The 24,270-nt window shown below is 37.7% G+C and overlaps 2 protein-coding genes across 7 annotated transcripts in view; one reads left to right on the top strand and one right to left on the bottom strand.

The window, feature by feature from the left end:
- Positions 1–24,270, bottom strand: part of ZNF804B (zinc finger protein 804B) — a 502,964-nt gene that overhangs the window by 463,604 nt on the left and 15,090 nt on the right. The gene's annotated exons all lie outside the window — the stretch shown is intronic.
- On the top strand, positions 8,065–16,847 carry TEX47 (testis expressed 47). 6 transcript variants are annotated; one of them, XR_003904642.1, is made up of 3 exons: positions 8,065–8,212; positions 9,005–9,941; positions 15,739–16,847. XR_003904642.1 is itself a non-coding variant. In XM_029928542.1 (2 exons), the coding sequence occupies exon 2, from the start codon at positions 9,106–9,108 to the stop codon at positions 9,865–9,867; it is 762 nt and encodes a 253-aa protein (XP_029784402.1). In that variant the 5' UTR covers positions 8,065–8,212; positions 9,005–9,105; the 3' UTR covers positions 9,868–10,190. The 6 variants fall into 6 exon arrangements, 2 of the variants coding, with proteins under 2 accessions (XP_029784402.1, XP_029784412.1); XR_003904649.1 differs by having other exon boundaries at positions 9,005–9,993; XR_003904656.1 differs by lacking the exon at positions 15,739–16,847 and adding an exon at positions 11,823–12,280.

The following is a 24,270-nucleotide window of genomic DNA, read 5'->3' as shown; positions in this document are numbered from 1 at the left end:
TATTCATCTTATATTAATAGTGAATTTTTCTGAGTATATCACAACTAAACAGTAGACATGGCTCAGCCCACTGAAAAGTGAAAAGTTTTGTGTGAATGTAAAATATTCACATAGAAATCATAATCGTTTCTACTTAACTAGATCATTGGGTTAGAAGTTAAGACCTTCTTAGTTCAGCCATAATCTTATCAAATGTGATGCTTAGAACTTCTCAAGGCTAACAGAGGGACAAAATGACTATTTGTCCACATTTCCACGCCCAAAGGCACAGAGTCCTAGACAGCTTTGCCTAGGGACTCTCCTGCAATAAGTATTCATACTGAAAAAGTTTTTCCATGGGGTCAATGGTGGCACATATGTAGCCGAGCGGTGTCTGTCATAGAGACAAAGAACTAGGGTGACAGATGAGGCGGGGACCAGAAAGGCATTCATGCATCGCTCGCAGATGCCAGCGCTGAAGAGTGATGACTGCGCAGCCCATGCCCGCACTCCCCCCCCCCCCCCCCCCCCCCCCCCCCCCGCCCGCCCCGGCCACTGCCCAACCTGCCAGCGAGTCCTCCCAAAGTCACCACCCAAGCAGAAGTGCAGTTTCTATAGTTCACGCCACATAAAGGGGACTGTGCCTTATGATTACACACATTAAAACAATGGTGTGCAGTATTTCATGAGGCTGTCAAACATCCACAACTACTAATGTTAGTGGGTACAGTTTCTGAAAAAAGCAGGGGATTTCCCTGAATTAGAATGGGCAAAAAAATTTAGCATAGGCTGGGAAGGTTGCAGGATCATAGACAGTTGGATAAATAAAGAAAAAGCAGTTTGGGTACCTAGGACACAGTCAATCTGTAAAAACATTTCACCAGGTTGTTTTCACCTACTGATTCTCTGGATACATGAAATAAAAATGATATAGTTACTTAGACTTGGAATATTAACATTACTCTTCATTTAAACAGAAATACTTCCCAAAATTGTAAATTCTAGCCTAAATCTTCATTATATGTATGGGGCCTAACAATATTTCATTAGGCATTTCTGACTGTAGGATTCTGCCTCCCCAAATATCCTAAATACACTTACTAGAACCATTAAACCTGGCACCCATCATATTACTTCTCCGTGTAAAAGTGTTTCCTGCCTCTCTTATGAGCACCACAAAATTCAGAATCCTGTAACTTTTTTGAATAGCCCTAGTGCCATTCTACTTAATGAAACAGCTATCATATTTCCCAAAAAGTAATCTAGTAAGAAGTATCATCTCAGTGCTTCCGTATTGCATGTATGAATGTTTTTGTCAACCTTGATATAATGTAAGCTACTTGGTGGCAGTAAAATCAATTGGCCTCTTTGTGCCATGTTTTCCTTAACTGCAAAAGGAATATGTTATGTCAGTGGTGCCAAGTTTCCTTCTGACTCTAAACTTCTTACCAGCTTGACGATAAACTATAAAAGAAAAATAAATAAATAAATAAACTTATTTCAGTTGCACATTCTCCATTCTGCACAGCACGTTGATCAAAATTAAACCAAAAGCATACTCTAAAATAGATATTAGCTTACTGATGATGCGTTTTAGCATAACAGATGATGTGAACCAAAGTAGATACCGGCTCTGAAATTACAAAGATACTACTCCAAGCATAATGACTTCTGTATGTGGAAGGCAACTTTGTTATTATAACTCAAAGATTTTTAAAGCCATGAAAAACTAAATTAAGGCTTTGTTGTGTTTAGATCACTGACATAATGTGCACCAAGTGTTAATAATTTATAGGTCTTTGGGGGCTCTTCTGTTTGCAGAACATACATTTGATTGAAGATGAAGAATAAATACAATACAGAGTTCAGTGTTATTTACAGCGTCCTAAATCTCTGTTTAAAGCTGATGATTTAAAAATATTTTCAAAGCTTATAGTACAGCATTCGATTTTCAGACTCCACCTTCCTGGCTGGACACAATGGCAGTTTAGGAAAAAAAAAAAAAAAAGAATAGAGTATAGTATGCTAGTTTTTAATAGAGATAAACCTAGGATCGCTGGAGGATAATTACCCTATAATCTTCTTCCTCTGTAATTTACTACCAGAGAGCTTTCATTCTTCTTACTGCCAAATGTTTTGGAGGAGTAGTCTACTCTTTGACCAGTTATTCTATATTGACTCAAGTCAACGACTGTAACCTGGCTTCCCTCAATCATTTTATGGAATCTTTCTTTTTTATAAGTCTATAGGACATTTGTAATTGCCAATACTAGAGTACTTGAGGACTTCAGTCCTCATGCATTTTACCTCTCCTTAGAATTTTGCCATTATCACCCACTTTTAAACCTTTCTCCTTAATTGACCTTCATGGCTCTGTTTCATTTGTTCCCCACACACCTCTCATGTTCTGTTGCCTCTTTCACTGGCTCTCTTTTGTCCACTTCTTGAATTAAGTGTTTCACATGGTTTTCTCTCCACCATCTTCCTTCCTGTCATTATCTCACAAGTACATTGGTGCCCATGGTTTCAACTTTTCCCTCAGTGTAGATGACAATCAAATTTGCATCATGATGCTGACTTTTCTAGATCTCCAGGCTCCTAATTGCATTTCTACTTGGATGTTCCTATGGCAAGGCCACTTCAACATAATAGTTACAAATTATTTTTCTTTCCAAATCTGGGCTTTCTTCTCTATCCTCCATTTGTATTATAAAAATAAGTCTTCCCAGCTACTAAGATTCAAATCCATGAATTCTCTTTAAATCTTTCCATAGCTCACCCCCTATATCCAACTGACCAAGTCATGTCTACCTTGATGATGACTTGCATATATTCCTCATTCCTAGCAACTGCCAAAATCTTTAAAGACCCGCCTTTCTCTCAGTGCTAGGCTTTAGGCTGACCATACAAAGAGGATCTCACTTCAGGCAAGGTGTTTCTAAACTGAAGTTCCAGGACTGTATCTTGATAAAGCTCTATCTTCCACCTCTGTGTCTTCCCATTCTGGCTGCCAGTCAGTAAGCCCAGACATCCCTGAGTTGATCCTTCTTGTTCCACTTGGTCCAGCATCCACCCTTGTACAACTTCTACCCAACAGCAGCCTCTCAAACTAGACTACCCCACAGCACAAACGCAGCAACACACATATAACCTTTTACCAAACCAGTACCACAGCCTATCGGGTTTTCTAATGTTATTTTTTTTTATAGAACAGCAATGTAGACATACTTAGAAAATTTTAATAAAGGCACAACAAATATTAACATCAAATTCCACCAATTTTAACATTTGATTTCTCTCTGTATTATCTTTTTTAAAATAAAGTGGGAATTTCATATTATATGCAACTTAGCATATTATATTATTTACTTTGAGAATAATTGTGTTCTGTGCATTTAAAACATTCAAAAATTATTCAGGGCATCACAGCATTCCATAATTAATATAGCTATTCAATTTTTCAAATTCTTTCTAAATTCCTATAATAACCATCCTTTTTAATTGTCAATGATTTTATTTATGATATGTACCCAGAAGAGGCATTACTTAGAGTATGAAATTTTTAAGCTCATGATCCATATGACTATATTACTTTTGAGAAGAGTTAAACCAATTTACTCTTCGACTGGCAGGAGACAAGAGCACTCACTCCCCAGCTGCAGCATTCTTAAAAGTGTGCTTGCTGCCTCCAGCATTTCCCGTCTCTAACTCCCCTGCACTTCACAGGCAACTTTCTGAAACACAGTTATGATTATAGGCACTCAAAAAGTCCCAGCGATTCCCTACCACCCACAGAGCAAAATTCGTACCTCTGAGTGCAGCATCCGAGTCCTCTGCAAAATAGTTGCAGCTTCTTTCTTCTCTTTCGTGTCTCCTTCTGCGCTCACCCTCCAACCTAGACGAGCAGACCCACGCAGGACTATACTTAGAATCACCTGGAGACGCTCTCGCAAACACACACGCTAGTGTTCCTTTTCACTCTAATTGAATATGAACCAGGAGTTGGCTTCTCTTTTAATTCTCCCCCAGATGATTCTAATGGATGGCCAGTGCTTTAATCACCATAAGCCAGTACATTCTTCCTTAAACTGAAATAGGTGGAAACACTGGAAGAACGTAAAAAAGGCAAAGTTTTGGACCATGCTTGAACTATACTAATTCAGACTTTATAGGGTTAGAGACCAGGAATCTACAATTTAACAAACCTATAGATGCTATTGGTTGCGAACTACACTCTAGTGTCATTTTCTTAATGAAGGGTCACATTTCCCAACTCTGTAATATATGCCCTCTTCTCTTTATGTTTCTTGCTTATAGAGTCTGTTCTGTATCTTCCCTAATCCCCATCCCTTCCCTACCCCCACATGTGAATCATATCTTTTTTTATTTCCAGTTTAAATACTAGTTATTCCAATCAGGTTTAATTGGTCCAGCATTTTTTGTTTTCTGTGTTCATTGTTTATGTCTTTATTACATTTCTTCTCTCCAGTCCTGCACTAAGAATAATTTTGTAGAGTTTAAGATCTACTAATAGAAATGATTCTTTCATATGTAGATACAATATCTGATTTACAAGAATATCTCCACAGGGTCGCATTTTTCTACCTATAGTAGACATATGCTAAAGTTTGAATTGAATAACAAAGTATTTTTAGCCTGTGCTCTCCTTGATAAATAATTACCAAACATTTCTCCATAATGTTTTTGACAATGAGAAGCAATGCTGAAGACTGTAATCTAGTTTTCTTTGTTTTAAAATAAATCTTTAAATATTTTGTGATTTGATAACTAACATCTTTTTTGCCTTGCTAAATCAAGTTGGGTTTGTTTTTTGTTTTTTGTTTTGGCTACTTAATAGTTTAGGCATGTGATCTTAGTGAAAAGTTCTACCTAAGTTGTTAGCCATTTATTTAGAACATGAATTCTCACGCTAATTATTTAGATATATCAAAACACAAAAAATGTCAGTGGCAATGATTTAGAGTTTTCTCTGTTTCTCTAGTATATGAGTACTGGCAAAAGGTTAAAATGGGATCTGGTATTCCAAAGAGAATAGAAGCAAGTCAGTCAGTGTACATCCTCCCATTCTAAAGAAATGAATTCAAGACACATTCACAAAGCCACTTTCAAGCTCTGTTCCCTTGGGAAAGCCATGCCCACTAGAAGATCTTTCATTAAGCTTTCCAAAAACCAGAGGCACCCTTTCTACCTCAGTGCTTCTAAAACACTGAACATCATTCACATTGTACATATTATGTTTTCCCGTGCCCTATAATCATTCATGGACATCTCAACGCCTCTTATCAGACTCCAAACTCCTAAAATTAGGAACAAGGTATTTTCCATGTTTGTGTTTCTTTTTTAAAAAACATGTATTTTATTTTTGAGAAACAGAGAGAGACAGATCATGAGCAGGGGAGGGGTAGAGAGAGGGACACAGAATCAGAAGCAGGCTCCAGGCTCTCAGCTGCCAGCACAGAGCCCGACGCGGGGCTCAAACCCATGAACTGTGAGATCATGACCTGTGCTGAAGTCGAATGCTCAACCAACTGAGGCACCCAGGCGCCCTCCATGTTTGTATTTCTTACAATGCCCATGATATCACCTGGCACACCAAATGTGTAGATGAACCTGAGATAAGTGAGAGATTAAAGACAGGAAATCAATTTTGTTGAATTACAGGTAATCATGAATTGAGTTTTCAATTTCATTTATCCAAACCACAAGGTGTCTTTCATTTCCAGAAAAACTGTCATGTCATAGACAAGCAAAGAATGGTCCTGTGAGCACAGATATGAGAGGGAACAATTTTCCTGCCCTTTAGCCTAGGTAGACAGAATAGGGAGGTTACTGAGAGCATGTTTGAATTGTGTGTAAAGCATTTACAGCCCATGCTTTAGTTTTGTCTTCTATAATTGTGGGGTCAATTTCTATCTACTTTATACAGTTGTAGTGAAGACTGAGTTAATTAATATGTGCAAAAGCATCTAGTGTAGGACACATGGTAAATAATCAATTAGTGGTATTTAATCTTTCTAATCCTTTCTTTCTGCCTCACAAAGATAAAGGATCCTGGGAGTCTATTTTTCAGAAACATGAGATTCCAGAAAATAAAACCAGAGCATAAAGTATACAGTAAATATTAAGGTGCATGCTTGACATGAGTTACAAATACATGCTGTATACTTCTGTGAGATGGATTGGATAACAAGAGCGGATAGTAGAATATCTGAAAGACAAGTCCTCAGCATTACGTTTCCATTTAGGTTCTGCTGCCTGTCCGTTTGACATATCTCCTGGGGCACCTGGGTGGCTCAGTCAGTTAAACTCTGACTTTGGCTCAGGTCATAATCTCACAGTTTGTGAGTTCAAGCCCCATGTCAGGCTCTGTGCTGACAGCTCAGAGCCTGAAGCCTGCTTCAAATTCTGTGTCTCTGTGTCTCTCTACCTCTCCCCTGCTCATGCTTGGTCTCTCTCCCAAAAATAAATAAACATTAAAAACAATAAAACAAAAAATGTATCTCCTGAGCTTTAGGAAGCAGATACATCATAAGGTCACAGACTTTCACGTTTTTAGCTGAAGAGGCAAGGTGGGAAAATACTGAGGGTGGGAGATTCTTATTAAAATCCAAATAAAGAGCAAGGACTACAAAGATCAAAGAACTATGAAACATTTCAAAGTAAAAAGACTTAGTAACAGAATAGAATTGGGGGATAACGTTTAGGAAACATGAAGAAATAAGACCAAGGATGTTGGCCAGGAGATAAGAAAATTGTAAACTGAGATACATATACAGTATTTGTAAAGGAAAATATCCAGAAAATAATAGTTAAAATTTTGGGATTTTAAGTTTAAAAGGTCAGCGGTACATCCAAGGAGAAGAGTCGTAAACAGCAGTACAGTTTGGGAGTCCTCCGTACAGAAAAACACTGGGATGGAGATTCCGTTTTTTTTCTTCTTTCTCAACCCCAACAAATTAACAATATCTACCTTGATGCTTAAATTGAGAAGGAGTCCAAGTCCATGGCTGGACTGAGCAGGAAAGGCTTCATGGTCAATCAGCAATGTCGATCGTTAAATTTAGAGATGAGAGTGACACTGAGGACCATCCACCTACCCTCACAGAAGATGATGCTAAGCTACTTGGACAGATGAGCACAGAGCCTCAGCTTTTTCCAGAGCTGAGTGTCAGACGGAACTGAGTAAGGCCACAAACAGACTTGGCAAGAAATCCAGGCAGAGTCATAGAAACCAAGGGAGAGAAGGCCATAAAGGAGGCTCTGATCAACACAATCACATTCTACAAAGTGGAAGGAATAATGAGGCTGAAAACAAGCCCTGGACCGAACAGGGACAAGTTTCTCATGTGCCTTGGGAAAGACTGTATCATTTCAGGAAGCAATGACGTGAACCCTATAAAGAATTAGTCAGTTTTTATGTATCACACAATTAAAGAATTATGAAGTCACCTCTTATTACTGTATGTCATTAAAAACAGATTGTAAGTGTGGATAACACAAACCTGAGGGGGGGAAAGTCAGGCTTACTTTATAAAACTTGAACTAAGGGTGTTTTCTAACCTTATTCTAAAATTGAATGCAGTTTTAAGATATGGTATTATTAATTTTTATTATAAAAACTAACTTAAATTTAAACTGCATTAAGAAAATCTTAAGAATTTTCTTAAAGCAGTCACCATTATACAGAATCTAACAGGTGCTCCAATTTAATTCGTGTGTAAATAGAGTAGGGAGGTTACTTTAAAGCATATTTGAATTGTGTGTAAGGTATATAACTACTCCATGCTTTAGTTTTCTCTCCCAGAAATTGTGGACAAAAAGTGAAAAGAAAAGATGTCTAGGAAGATGTTCAGGTCCACCATCTGTCTGGCTACCAAAGGCACCTGGCTGAAAAGAAGCCATTTTCAGAAAAGAATCCCTCATTTCCTCTACTGCGATGTTGAGGCATCTGTTGAGATAACATCATTAAATTCAGAAATGATACTTGCCAGTGTGCTCTGGCCCTTTAACACCCCCGGCATCATGACTCACTAAAGCACCGTGGAAACAAGAATAGAACACACGGGACAGCTGGGGGCACCCTAAGACATTGGCAGTTGGAAACATGATGGAGGAAAAGCAGCACCTTGGGGGCAGATAAAAGCAAGAAGCATTCAAAGAAGGAAAGAAAGGTTAAGATGACCTGGAGACAAGAAAAAGATTTAGAAGAAGAGTAAGTTAAAAGTAACACGAGTTATTATTTGATACCCACAACAACAACACCAACAACAACGGAAAGAAGGAAAAAGAGCCATTTCTGATGTTTATTGATTGTAAAAAACAAAGAATCAAAACTACTTACTTAAAAAATGTACTGGTATGATACAATCAATAGTATTAACTTTTAATATACTGAGTAAAGATTAAGTAAGCCAATTAGGACTTAAGAATTTCCCAGATTTTTAAAAAAAAATTTACTGACCAGTTATATTTATAAAAGAAATTGGGAAATTGCCATAAAAATACTACTTTTTAAAATTTGACAAATTAATGACAATCTGTAATTAGCATTACATTTATGAAAGGACATTTTAATGTGTTGCCAATGCTATGGACAGTGACTGTCAGCATATGCGTTCCTGGGTGTATGCGTGTGTGTGTGTGTGTGTGTGTGTGTGTGTGTGTGTGTGTGTTTGAGATTCAAGAATGGGGGCTGAGAGAAAATGCACTATAAACTGAAGGAGAAAATAATAATGCAAACAAAAACAGAGTTTAACTTACTCTAAGTATGTTCTTTCTTCTCCCCACTCCACTTTCCAGTGTATTAGAGGTTTTTCCATACAATGTGAATGTTAGTTATTTCATTGTAAATTTTTTAAAAAGATCTCTACAATTTGAATCTTGTTTTAACATTCTCTTTTATTTCAAAGACAGTATTGTTGATAACACTAGGAAGGAATTTTGCTGTACCTTAGCATTTGACAAATGGAGGAAACTTTATTTGTTTGTTTGTTTGTTTGGTCAGAAGAAATAAAAAAAGAGTTCATCACTGAAGAGGTATCCTGATAATGTAAACAGTACGATAGGCTAAAAACTGGAATCATCTAGAAGACTAAAGGACCCATCATGTCCTTCCCAGGCCATGCCCAAAAGACCAGCAAAAAGACTGTTCCAACAGAGTCTCTTCTAATGCCCCAAGTTCCACGTGGCAATTACTTGCAACTTCAGGAAGAGAAGCAAAGACTACAGCTCAAGAAATTCCTTCTTCATAGGGTGTTTCTAGTGGCCAAGATAACAGCAAACACAGAAAGAAAAGATATCGCCGACTACTATGAACGCGTGTTTCAGTCCATTTTAAAACATCACATAGAAGCAGCAGTGACCGGGTTTCTGCTCATCTATCCCACTTCTATTCTGCATATCCTGGAGTCCTCCAGCGGTACCCTTTACCGAATTCTTTTAGATCATCTTGACCAGGGAAAGAATGATACAAAATTTTTTATCCAAGGGATGAAAATTATAGTTGTGTCCCATAACATCCCAACAAGACTCTTCACGCAATGGCATGTTTCAGTCATAAAAGTTCCAGTTATGTATCTCGATGACATCACACAGACACAGTCCCTAGAGGGGGTCGTCACAGAGTTTCTCACCCAGACTCATAAACTGGCACTGCACGTTGCAAAGACTGTGAAAGTGGGTGCTAAAGGACCAGGAGACAACTTACACCAACTTGTACCTGAATTGCTCATCTCAGAACAGATAATAAAGTACTTGTGCAAATCTGAAGAATTCATGGATCCAGAAGCTTTCCTAAACATGTATAACAGACCCGCACATATCACTTTGGATTCTGAGGTGATATGGCCTGCTCCTTCTTGTTTCTAGGATTGAGAGGGACGTGGTTGGTGTGGTCCAATCTCTCAAGGGATTGATGCTACTTAAAGGAAAATATTTGTGAGGTGAGTCTTCTTTTTAAAAAAGAAAGGACCATACACCACGGGATACACAAAGGTAATATATGAATCTTTACAGAGTATGTTGAGCTAAACTTTAAAATTTACATTTATTCTGATAGCAAGTTCAAGACATTGTTTTAATGGGTGGAGGGGTTTAATAAGTCAATGGTTGCTCAAAAGATAACATCATTTTGAAGAAATGACTTATTTGTTTAAAGAGAAGTATAGATGATAAAGGAAAAGTTCAATTCATATTCTCATCCATTCTTTCAACAGTCAATGAGAGAGGCTGCACCACTCAGAATCAAATTTCAGGAAAAATGATTTTGTTCTTGGAATATAAAATTTGGGGGGGAACACCATCATTGAGTTGCTTGCAATGTACGTTTAGAGGAAAGTATGTGTAAAAGTAAATATGGTATGATATGATATGATCATTATTTTAGTTGGTAGCATATAGAAAAGCCTTGAAGGAATATCTATATGATTCCTGAACTCAGAAAACAATACCTAAACTTTGAAAATAGTTCCTGAGTTCACACATTCTTAACTGTCTAATCAAGAATATTGTCAGACCATTACAAAGCTGAACAACAACAACAAAAATAAAACAGAAAGAAAAACCCAAAACCCAAACTGAAGAACACACTAGCTTTTTGAAACAACCATAAAATACATTGTCAGATGGCACTGCATCTTTTATGCAAAATCATTTTTTGAACACTCTCCATGTGACAGATATTTGCCAGATGTTAGGGATATGGCAGGGTGCACAGAAAGCATCATTCTTGCCCATGTGTAAAACATTTATAAATGATTCCACAAAGATACACAAATGGGTTATTTTTTTCCAACTTACTTCCTCTAAAGAAATTAATGTTATGTAGTTTCTATATGACCTATTTTAAGTTGCCCTCTCCCTTCCTTCCTCCAGGATTAATGCTTTTTGCAGTATTTAAAATTTTATAGTTTATTTAAACAATTAACATCAATATCTTGCTGACTTCGGTGATATATATACAAAACTATTTCAATACCTTATGAAACAGACTTTGGATTTAGTAGAAGAAATATGGTTAGATCATTTTGCTTCTTTACTATTTGATTTTCAGCCTCTTCAGAGGAAAAACAGCAAATTTCTCATTTGCAGACAATTTGTCATCACTTGTTCCATATAAGAATCAAAAGTCAGTAAAGACTTTCTATTTTTACATTTTGTAATATATATTTAGATACAGAATGGCATTTTTCACTGTTAGCCAAACTTGAAGCTTTGTTCATTTAAATTTACAAACTGAAAGAGTACATTTTAGATAATATGTCAAATAATTCTTCTGGTTAAAAAAGATTAATAACTTACAAACATATTATCAATTTAATAAATATTAAACACCTAATATGTGTCAGCAATGTGCTACTTACTCTTTGAAATGAGAAAAGACCCAACCATCGACTCATTGAGAGTAAATGTTCAGCAACAAAACGAGTGGAGGTAGAGGGAAAGTTCTCCAGGCCAAAAAACAAAACAAAACAAATAAAACAGAGAAAACACTTGGTAAAGAAGTAAGCCGTGGTCTAGGCTTGTGGATATGAGGAGAAGTTGGGGAGGGCAGATAACATATTTGTGAGAACAGAGAATAAATAGAAACAGGAAGGAGAAAATGAACCTTAAATGTTCATTGGATCAGATAGAATTCCTTCAGCAAGGTATATTATGTTTGTTTGGGAAGAGTATTTTTTTAGTTAGCTAGTAAATAGAAGTGCAGTTTACAAGTAAAGTTATGTATTTACATATAAAAAAGGATGGCATATTTTCCAAAAACGGCCATGACAATATATTGCATCCCACATGCTCTTCTTACAATGTGACCCTAACATTCCCAGGTTTCATGGTGGCTTCTCAATCCCCTCCTCTTGAAACCAAGCAGACCTCTGTGATTGCCTTGACCAACAGAGTACAACAGAAGTGATCCCTTGTGATCAAGGCTAGGGCATGAAAATGCCGTGCACTTTACCATGATCACTTCAGTACTGCTCTTAAAACTTAAAAACATGCTGCCAGCAATCCAAGTACTTTGCGAGGGGACATCCCGAGCCCAGGTCCCAGCCAACAGCCAGCATCTCCACTAGACACATGAGTGCGTGAGTGGAACTTCAGGTGACTCCGACTCTAGTTTTCCAGTCGACCCTGGATTTCAAGCCAGCCCAGCCGACACTGTGCGAGGCAGCAGAGACCGTGTGTGCCCACTGAACCCTGAGGAAATTCCAGACCTCTGAATAAGATAATTGATTTAAGCCACTAAGGTTTGGGTGGGTGATTATGTAACACTCTGGAACAATGATACACGTGTGTGTGTGTGTGTGTGTGTATATGTGTGTGTGTGTATATATATGTGTGTGTGTGTGTGTATATATATATGTGTGTGTGTGTGTATATATATATGTGTGTGTGTGTGTGTATATATGTGTGTGTGTGTATATATATATACATATATATTATGTATATAATTATATATGTGTGTGTATAATTTCATATCATTTGCTTTTCGTTCACCTATGCCACTTATACATATGAAATATCGAATGGTAATATTTCCTAGGGGTCCCAGCACTGTCCTTGTCATTGGGTATAAAGGCAGCAGTCAAGAATGTGTCTTCCACACTGCTTTGCATAGATCTTTTATTGGTCAATAATACTTTCTGATATAAAAAATATCAAGTAGTGCTTGCTTTGGCAGCACATATACTAAAAATATCAAGTGAAAATTAATTTATTAAGCCAAAGAAAAACATTGAAAATCGGGGTCATTTTTAGAAGAAGTTACAGAAAATATCTCAGTGATGTTACTACTAATTTACTTAGTATACTGTTATTTCACATTTAAAGGATTCTTAAAGTGTCAGTCATGAAAGTAACTGGAAAATAAGCACAAAGCAAGCAAATAAATTAAATTGCTTATATACTTATTTATCTTTTTTAGTGAGCACATCAGGATTTAGTGAAGTTATACTTAATTCAGTTACAATATCACTGCTGAAAACATTTTGTGACTTTTATGACAGATGAATTAAGAAGGCTTTTAAATCAAAGGGAGTTTAAATAGTTTAGCTACATCTAGATTTTTTATTCCCAAATAATATATACTCCGACTTGACTGATGACCTTAATATTTAGTCTTCATTCATAAAAACTCTTTTTTTAAATATTGCATTCACTCTCAAAGGAAGATCTGCTGTCATGAAACATATTAAAAGAATGTGACACTGTCTCTAAGGGAGAACACAAATCTGTTTTCAGTAACTGTTGCATTATTGAGATTCCTATATAGCTTACTAACATCATGTCTTTTTTTATTAATAGTTTATTGCCAAGTTGGTTTCCATATAATACCCAGTGCTCTTCCCCCCAAGTGCCCCCCTCTATGACCATATCATGTCTTTTAAAAGGAAGACACTCATGTACTATATGTTTGGTTATATTTGATAAAACACATAAATATTCAGACCTTATACATGTAATTTAATATGACCAAGTAAAAAAATGTGACTTATTAAACCTTCAGAAAACTCGTAAGAGATGTGAGTTATAGTTTCCTTACAGTAAAATTTTCCATAAAACTAGAGAACAGAAAGAAGTTAACCCACACAGAAAAATGAGTATTTTAACACTGAGCATGTAACATTCAATGTTCTTGTACAAATGAATATAGAACATACAGCATATAAATGTGTGTGTGTGTGTTCAATAAACATGTGACATTTAAATGTTGTGGCCTATGCCATTCTAATTCTTTATTTTGACATGGATATCTTTATAGTAAATGGACAAGCCAATGCTCTTATGTTTGCTTCAGAGTAACCAAGGGCTTTTGGGAAGGCTATAGTTTTCATGAAGGTTAACTAAAATAATGTTATTTGGAAGGAAAAATCCTCCCAGGGTGAATTTAAAAATTTTACTGGCTTCATTTTAATTAAAGAGGCATGTGGCTTTCTTCATGGAGAATTACTGCTTAATACAAATAGATTTTTACATTCGGGGACTTTATCGTAACTTTGGTGACACAAAACCACATTTCAATTCAGTTAAACCTATCCTTATCAGTAGCATTCCCCCAATTTCCAGGAGGAAGTAGAAATGAGACACCCCAACAGTAACTTTGAGATTACTTCATAGTGGAGAAAACAACTTAATATAGAATTAGAGTTCTCCCCCTTGTGGCCAATTATGTAAATTTCCAGATTACCTGATGATGGGATTTAAGCAATAAACAGCATAAAGGGAACCTCCAAAAGCAATTTTCAAATGTCTGCTCTACTCTTCTTGTTTGGCAGATAAAGATTCTGAAACCCAAAGACATGAAGCAGTTTGCACAGTGAAAGCAAGAATTGATAACACAAGTTTCCTATTTCCACTTCACAAATTTACATAATAGGTGTGGTCACGGTGAGGTTAGGAGGTCTGCGTTTCATTCCGAGAGGTCTCTTCCCTGCTGCACATTACCCCGCCTGTGCTCCGGCCCTCACTCACTGCCTTCTCCAGACGCCCCGCTGCGTTTCCACAGGGGTCTCCATCTCCATGCGCTACGATGGAAGGCATCCTTCCCTGCCACCACACTTCCTTGACCCCCTCTCGCCCTCCTGCACCCTCTGCTGCTGTAAAAGGGACCACTCTCCACACAGCTGCCAAGTCGGAAACTTGAACCTCATCCCAATTTCCTTTCCTCCTTTTCATCACTGACAGCCAATCAGTCCAAGCCCCACCCTCTCTCCACAGAAAGTATTTCTAGTGTCTGGCCTTGGTTCTGTGTTCTCCTTTGGGATCTCCCTCATTCCAGTCTCCTCATCTTCCTCTTTCTCTTGCTAGTCTATATAATATTTCTGTCAATGTTAAAAGCAGCGTAGCACAAATTTAAGGAGCCACCTCTGAGTTGGACTGGCTCCAGAATCGGTAGTGCTGTAATTTGCTTCTTCACCTTTCAACACCTCAGACTCCTCACCTATAAACTGAGTGTGATCACAGTATCTAGATTATAAGACTGATTAGGGATCTGTTGCATGAAATAATAGGATTATAATTCTGGCATATTGTAAACAATAAATGTCATTCCTCCAATCAAAATTCTTCAATGACTTCCATTTCATCTTTAGGATATAATGCAAAATTCTATCATGATCTGCAAAGCTCGAATTCCCAATATTCCTCCTCTCTGTCTTTATCTTTCTTCACTTCACTTAGCAAAATTCTGCTTATTGATCAAATTATATTTCCTCTGTGAAGCCTGGCAAACTCGAGAAACCCTCATTGTAAACTTGAGCTAAGAATACCTTCTGGAAGTGATTCAGTGGAACTTTTGTATTTATATGTTACTATTCCCTGAGCCAAGTATAGGAACTCATTCCCAATTCATTGGATTAAAAATAAAAATACTCTTTCCTGTTAAAGCATCTGAGCAAGCTACTAGTAAGGTATACAACCTTGATTTCATAGTTAAAAGCTGTTTATGTCCTTCGAGGCCTTGTTTTAGTAGCCACACTTGCTCTTTGAAAGATACATGCTTCAGAAAGCTAATATTTATTATCTAAATTTTCTTGTTATTATAAAAGTGCAAATTTGATTCCGTTTTATTCATACACTTCATATTTCTAACCTCTTTAAATGCAACGCCTTGATTTACTGAGAAATAAATGTCTGAATATTGAACATATTTACATTTTACCAAAATGCATTCTAATGAAATGACCTCCCAAGGGATCTCTCTCACTCATATGTCACCTTCTTTCTCTCTCTTGTTTATACTAGGCTCGGTTTATACTAGATGTTACTTTTTGAAGCCAAGGGTAATAGACTACAGCAAGGTTTATTTCATCATGGATAAAACTACACGCCTTGTAGTATTTTGATTCATGGACTCCTCACTTTCTGTCCTGGACAGTGACAATTCACGGGCATGTTCCAGCCGCCATCAAAACGACAAAATGAAAAGATCATTGTAATGAAAAGACTGACCTTTGTTATGCAACCCATTACCAACTCATTATGTGGCCCTGAGCAAGTAATTTTGTTCCTTCTGGGGTCTCTGTTCATCTACATCGTAGAACCTCTCAGCATTATGCAGAAGTCCCTGAAGCCCTTGAACTGTTAAGCAAAAATGTGTCTGAAAGAAAGACTTACTGTTTTAGATCACACAGGAGGAGAAGATTAAGATGTTTTTCATAAAATTTTGAAGCCTAATGTCTGAATGAATGAATGAATGAATGAGTGAATGAATCCACCTTACCAGAGAGTACCCACGGGCAATACATTTTCCTTTAAAAAGTCCATCCTGGATGTATCCATTTTAGTGCAAAGAAGAATGGGAAACTGACAAGTCAGAAATCTATATACTAGATTATGACATCTGAATAGCAAGTTTGGTAGCACTATGGAATCAGAAGACACCGTGAAGAGTAAGACATTTTCTTGAAGGCGATGGGAGGCCACTGAGGATTTTCAGCAGAGCATCATCAGGTTTGGCTACTGAGTGAAGAATGGCCCTCAGGGGACACGCTGGCAGACAGCTTCTTAGGTGTTACACGTCCTCTGGGAGTGGCTGATAATCATTCCAATCATATTAATGACGATGAAGATGGATCTAAGGGGACCAGTTTGAGAGATAATCAGGAAGTAAACAAACATAGGTTATGAGGGAGAGAAAAGTGTCAAATATTTTAGGTTTCTAGTTTTTACAGCAAGATGGTTGCATTCCTCAGGTAGGGAATATAGGAGTACAGCATTTGTAAAGTAAAATGTGCTTTCAATTACAGCTGCCTCGGGTTGGCATCACTTTTGTTTGATGTACTTCCATTATTAATACCTTTTGGTGAGGTATAGAGAGTGTGTATCATATTAAATCACATACTTGGTTGAAATGGCTAAGTACTAATATTTTGATATAAGAAAGTAGCTTTCATGGGAAAGTTAAAACAATTTGATAAGTTAAAATAGATTAATCTAAAAGAGCAACTGTCCCAATGATTATCCTGAGTCCGATATTTAATACCACGGTTCCCCTTAATAATAGGCCTGCATTCAGCTGGGCCAAGTATAAAACCAGCGGCTCTTATTGAGCTTGATTCCTTCCTTTAGTCGAATAAATCTCATTCAAAATATTAAAAGTCATTTTTTTGATTACCACATACATTTACTGAATGCCATGCCAGCCATTGTCATTTATTAACATGAATAATCATGTGTAAGGGCACAAACACATAAAAGCCTCCATAGGGCCCTCCAAATTCACTGGTATATTATTTATTCCATTTGCAATAAAAATGTAGGTAGAAAGGTGTGTTTTCACATTATATGGAAATATCTCGTCCTATGTTTCTCTTAGTTGTAGGACAACACAACACACTGAATTTTACTTTCTCTTCATTGAATCAAGTGTGAACTGAAAAACTCTGTCAAATACTTTATCAGGCATGGGGATGTAGGGGTGCAATGCAGTCATGAGCAAATGATCTGAGTCTCTCCCTGTATCCCAGACACAAAAAAATTAAAGGTATAGTAATTATATTAATATATAATAATACATAATTACTGTTATCATCTTGTGTATACAGTTGCAACTGTTTCTAACTTTACCTAGCATAGAGAATTAAGGGATGCCTCTGAGGGAATATACAAGAATTTCTAGGAGTTTCACAGAATTGAGCCAAATAAAAGGCAAGGAGTAGGAGGGGGGTGTTCCTGGTGGAGAATATATATATACTTTATCAGAGAGATGTGCTAAAACCCAAACGCAAGAAGAGCCACACTGTGTTGGGAGATGTGAAAGAAGGGAAAGAAGAAGGGTAAGAGATGAGATTGGATAGGTAGGCATGGGCCCGGATTGTACAGATACTTAGAGCCACATAAGCACCATGACTTCATCTCAGGTGAAATGGGACACAGTTTTGTTTTAATCAGAGAAATGCCATGACTAGCTATGCAGTAAAGGAGAACACTTTAATTGAGAGACGAGATGAGAAGAGTACTTGGTTACTAGACCAGGTAGACCTATCAGTTAGGAGGCTACTACAATAATCAGGGTAAAGAGATGAAAGGAAGTGTACGCAAGGATAGTGACAATAAGAACAATGTGTTGGCAAAAATCAAGAGCTATATATCTTGGTTTCTGATTGAAAGTAGAGATTGTGAAGAAGATGGAGTCAATAATGAGCTGTGGTGCCATTCCCCAAGACAGACAATACTGGAAGAGCGGCAGCTTGGGGGTGTGCAGGGATAAGGTGAGGATTTCTGTTTTAAACGCACTGAATCTGAGGTTTCTGTGAAACATCAATGTTAAACTAGCCAGCATAGATTTGGGTATATTCCCCAAAGCTCTGGAGATGGGACTGGATGAAATAGAGATCGAACATCACCACAGATGATGACTGACGATTCAGGAGTAGCACAAGTAAATAGTGAAGACAGAAGGCAGTCTACTTCAAAACCTAAGGAATGTCCTGGGAAGAACAGGGACCCACAAAGAAGTCTAAGAAGACATAATTTAAATTGCCCAGAAACAGAGAAAGTGAAGCAGATCAGGGAAGTGTCTTGGAAGCCAAAGGAAAAGAACATTTATTTTTTTTTAATGTTTATTTACTTTTGAGAGAGCAGGAGAAGGGCAGAGAGAGGAGACACAGAATCCAAAGCGGGCACAGACTTTGGCACAGAGCCCAATGTGGGGCTTGAACTCACGAACTGTGAGATCACGACCTGAGCCGAAGTTGGAGGCTTAACCAACTGCACCACCCAGGTGCCCCAGAACATTTCTTTTAAAAGAGAGTACACAACAGTATCAATTGTGGTCTCAGAGTCAAGTAATAAAAGGAATACAAAGTAACTCTAATCACAAAGAGATCACTGGTGACTTGGAATGAGTGACTGGAGACAGAAGCAGAATACCGTAGGTCAAGGAGTGAGGGCTGCGTGAGGAAACAGACAAAGTATAAACAACATTTCTACAAGCCTGGCTGTTGACTTAGTTGTCAGTGAATCTTCAGAGTCAGTTTGGGAATGCAAAAGGCCCTCCTAAGATTTTAAAATTTTTACTAAAAGAGGGCGCATTTTTTATTCTGGTTCCAAGAAAGGAATCTGTCCTCTCATGTGAGATTAACATCCAATCATGGCCAAAGGGGAAAAGAGTTCTACCCAGTATTGAATGGCCAAGATCTGGTCTTATACCTTAAAAGTCCTTAAGTGACTATTTGTACAGTTCTGGAAAAGAAAGATTGCTCAATAAACATTCTCTTTAGATAAATGCACTAATCTCTGGGAGAAATCTAGCTATGCAGAAAGCGACTTTAGAATATATGTGAGCTCTGATGGTACTTCGGGTTATTCCACCGGTGTTTCCATGGTCAAACTTTTATAGTTGACTGTAGAGTATGCCATGTGCTTTACTGACTTTATGGATCAACCCCATTGCATTTGTAAATTTTTCTCTGACCATTATCCAGACTGCTTCCTTCTTTTCCCAGTCAGGGCATGCTAGGAAATTGCAAATTATAATCAAATCTCAATTTTCCAAACTAATGATTTTAAAGAGCAATAATGCATAATCCAAAATGATGGTGAATTCATGAACCATTTATCTCTGTAATGTATATTCATTAAATTTGACTATGAGTACATCTTATATGTCATTCACAATGAAATGATAGAGCATTTCAACTGAAATGGCTCAAGAAGACTTGAAAGGTTTTCCAATTTCATTTCTGCTTCCTCCTACAGCCTATTGTTTATATCATCCTTCATGTTTAGCTGACTCAATAAAATAAACTAACATACCATGTATTTTAGGGTGGAGGAAATAATAAGCAGCATTTCCTTATTATTGTCATCCTCTATAGCTATATTTCTATCTCTCTCTCTCTCTCTCTCTGAAAAGTTTCATTCACAAAAGTAATGAGAATAGTATAATGAATCTGCAACAATGATCAGAATCTCTTTTTAAAACATACTCTTTGTTAAGTAACATGACTATAATCAATGAGATATCATAGATTAAGAAAAGACACAGGAGCGCCTGGGTGGCTCAGTCGGTTAAGCACCCAACTTCTGCTCAGGTCCTGATCTCATGGTTCATGGGTTCAAGCCCTGCATCAGGCTCTGTGCTGACAACTCAGAGCCTGGAGCCTGCTTCAGATTCTGTGTGTCTCTCTCTCTCTGCCCCTCCCCTGCTCGCACTATGTCTCTGTCTCTGTCTTTCTCTCTTTCTCTCTCAAAAATATATAAAAATTTAAATTTTTTTAATTTAAAAAAAAAGAAAGGACACCACCATTGGAACTAGAAAAAGCTTCATTACAGGGTGCATTGCAGTCTCGTCCTTCAGCGATGAAGATGGAACAAGTAGAGATTCAAAGCACAGCACTGACTGATGGTAAGGCAAGAGCTAGACATCATCCACGTCTTATCCTCTCTCATAAAAATAAGGCTACACCTCGACTGCCTTATTCTTGGTACAGAATATTTCCAAAAATCCACATATTATTACATGCTATTTTCCACCATCTTACAAAGTGCAAACTATATGCAAAAACTTGAAGAGTTTTAAAAGTCTGTCATATTAGCCACATGATTGTCAGGTTGAGATTTTAGAGGTGAACAGCTGAGTGATGGGTTGTAAGAAGCAAAGAAAGTTGTCACCATGGTTGTTTTTGAACCAGGACATCATCTATTAATGTGCTCAATATTTATCTCTTTATGGGATGATTTCAGCAATCCCTGTATTCCTTTCACCACCCACAAGGGGAGGTAATGAGCAGTTTGACATTTTCACTCTTGACCTTCTTATACAAGCAGCAAATGTTTTTCTATATAGAAAGTTGTTTAGGAATTTCATATAATATTAAGTTGAATGAGTATAATATTGTCCTCAGGAGTTCTTCCATCCACAAAAACTGCTGTATGGGATCATTCTTATGAGGGCCACTATCTCATGTCTGCTTATAGATGTACAAGGGGTTGTGCCACGTCAGAGACGCTGGCAACCCACAGGTTACAGGCAGGCACACTCCACTCGCAGAAGCGCCCTGTCTTATCTCTGGCACTATCTGGTTCTCTCGCTAATATTAAACAAGTGATAGTTGTATAAGCACAAGTAATTCATTCGCAAATGACAAAAAGACAATGCTTCCCCTTTCATATCATAGAAGAGACACCAAAAATATTTCTTTGATGAAGATAACTCCCAGTTGATTAACAGCAATAAAATGTTTCCATAAATAGAATTATATGTGTATATTTGGAATAGAATTATAGGTTAGACATTTAGTACACACACACACACACACACATACACACACACACACGTATATACACAATGCTCTTAACCCAAACTAGAGAAACTAATTAAGATTCATAAAACTGCTCCCAATCAAGTGGGAGAAACAGGGATTTGACTATCAAAGTTTAACAGAGCAGTACAAGAAAATCCTTTTGTATAAATATTACAGATCATTCCTCTACCAGAAATGTCCTCCCATCTCCTCTCTGACTCCCATCTGAGAAGCTGCCCATGGAACTTTCTCAGAGCGTTTCCTCTTACAGCTCCTTGTGTGGGTCACAGATGGCCCTGCCCCTCATTCCCACCCAATCTCTCTCTCGCCCCCCATTCCATTACATGCACAACACACATATACTCAGGCTGGACTAGTCATTTTCTATCAGAGGCAGAGAGATCCCATTTGTTACGCAGCAAATGATGAAGCTAAAATAAGAAACAGAGACGAGATATCTGGAAATATTAGAGATAGTCTCCCCAGCTCCTGATTCCATTTCCCAGCCCTGACTGAGGTCCTAACATTTTCCAACCAGGAATCCTTCCAATACTCAATGCTTCTCTTTCGTTTAAGCCAGTTAAAGTAATTTGGGGGGGTTTCTTTCCCTTAAAGCAAACAATTTCTTAGCAGCCTGACAAACGTTTTTCAAAGCAACCCACTCACACATAGTGCAGAGTTCCAGGTTTCATACTAGAAGATTTGTGTTCAAATCTCTTCTTTTCTGCTAGCTGACTGTAACCTTAAGATAGTTATTAACCTTTCTGAGCCTCAGTTTTGTTGCCTGTAAATTGAACAGGCATCCAAATATTAAATGAGATAAATCATACATGAAAATAACCACTCAGTAAGTCGTTATTGAATTCATCAGAGTTTAGAGTGTGCTCTGCAACTCTGCAGTTTTCATAATGCAGTTAGACAATACGCTTTGTGACAAGGACATAAGATGTGTGAATTCTGACCAGCAGCCTACGGAGACCTCAGGGATGTCAGGCCAATTAGTCAAGCTGCTGATACATAATGCTTCTGCAGCAAGCATCCGGCGGCCGTCTAGAGACATTCTAGAAAAACCCTCTACCAGGGTAAAGCACGGCATTAGTCCTTCAGCAGACTTTTGCTCCTGCCCTTAATATTCTCTGGAAGTTTTGAGCTACCCTTTGATAAATACTTAAATACCAATTCAGACAACTGGACGCTGATAAGTTAATTAACGTTTATTAATATGTGTTATGAATACCCTACTTATACTCTTCAATAATAATGTGAAGATTAGGAAATCACTCACCACTGTAATTAAATGGTTTAATATACTTATGAGGGAATCTATTATTATTTTTTTTAAAAACTCAAAATCTAATAAGATGAAAATGGACTTAACGTTGGTTTTATGAATTTTGTTTCTATGATATGTTTCTAAGAAGAAATCGGTTGCTTAATCACATGTACCTGAAGGGATAAGGTAATAAAGCCATTATGTGTTCTTGCCTGACATACATAAATTGATTTTTAATATTCATATTTATGAGCAGCATTAGCATATGATAAAGTAAGAAATAGTACCTCATAATAAAGAAAGTAAATAAACATTTTTATTTCCTCCTGTGAAGCAAGATAATTTGGGGTTTTCACCTTGAAAAATGACGTTATTTACAATTTATATAAAATAAAAAAATCAAAGTATCCATTTCACTTTTCAATTATTATGCATTCTTAGTGTCTTTGGGGTCTTGGAAAATTCCTTTATAGTTTTGTGTAATCACTAATAACAAGAGCTTTTACCATTACTTTTTTTTTTACTAAAGTCTGAACATTAGTTAATTATGCCTACACTTCGACTGCAGTACATATGAATATTGTGCCGAAGTTCTACCTGCTAATTTTGCCATGTGTGCAGGAACCCAAATTTTACATTTACTTTAAATTTTTTAATGTTTATTTATTTTGAGAGAGAGAGAATGTGAGAGACGGAGAGAAAGCAGGGAAGAAGCACAGAGACAGTGAGAATCCCAAGCAGGCTCCACATTCTGGTGGCTTACAACCCTGGCATCATGACCTGAGCTGAAATCAAGAGTCAGATGCTCAACTGGCTGAGCCACCCAGGCACCCCGACTTTGACTTGATATTTTCATTTTGAACCACTCTAAGCAACTAAGATTCAATGAATGAATACAGGAATAGTGAAGAGGACAGCTTTATTGAGTGCCTTCTGAACTGCAGCCTCGGCAGCACCCAGGTGCTGTCACTTAAATGGCCTCTCCTACTACCAGGAGACTCAAAGAAAGGGAAACAGTGGGATGTGAAAATCCTCACTGTGGCACACAGAGAGAATCACCAGTTCTCCATGAAGTGGTTTCACACCTGAGCCTTGGATGCTGAAGGTCATGGGTCCAAGCCCAAGCTCTCTGCTACTCAGCAGTGGTGAAATGGGGAGCCTCATCTCATCTACAAAATGAAGTCAATAGTGCCAACATCTTAAAATTGTTTTAAGGGGCGTTTGGATGGTTCAGTCGGTTAAGCATCCGGCTTCGGCTCAGGTTATGATCTCGTGGTTCATGGGTTCCAGCCCCACGTTGGGCTCTGTGCTGACAGCTCAGAGCCTGAAGCCTGCTTCCGATTCTGTATCTCCCTCTCTCTCTGACCCTCCCCTGCTCACACTATCTCTCTCTGTCTCTCAAAAATAAATTTAAAAACATTAAAAATTTTAATTGTTTTAAAAATTAAGTAAAACGATGTATGAAAGGCTTGTTTCGGCCTAGTACGACTGATATAAAATGAGTGGTTTTAACCCGTTCCTGTGACTGTGACCTGGAAATTAGGGAGATATTTAGAACCCCAGGGAAGTTTCATGGAGGATACTCACAGGAGTTCCTAGTAGATAAAGGGGAGGACAGAGAGGAAGAAAATCACAAAGCCTTCCTCTGCCTCTGGTCTCTGAGTTACAAATCTAGGCGGCATTGGTGAGTGGCCACTGGCTCACTAACCTCCTAACGTTCATGTGTACAACACACTCATGGGCTCCTTGCTTAAA

The sequence above is a fragment of the Suricata suricatta genome, chromosome 2 (genome assembly GCF_006229205.1).
Source record: "Suricata suricatta isolate VVHF042 chromosome 2, meerkat_22Aug2017_6uvM2_HiC, whole genome shotgun sequence".
NCBI classification, from domain to species: Eukaryota; Metazoa; Chordata; class Mammalia; order Carnivora; family Herpestidae; genus Suricata; species Suricata suricatta.
The sequence above is the reverse complement of the archived record's forward strand: the minus strand, read 5'-3'. Positions and strand labels throughout refer to the sequence as shown.

Coding starts and splice junctions, on each gene's coding strand:
- TEX47 (XM_029928542.1), top strand. CDS start 9,106: ATGTCCTTCCCAGGCCATGCCCAAAAGACCAGCAAAAAGACTGTTCCA.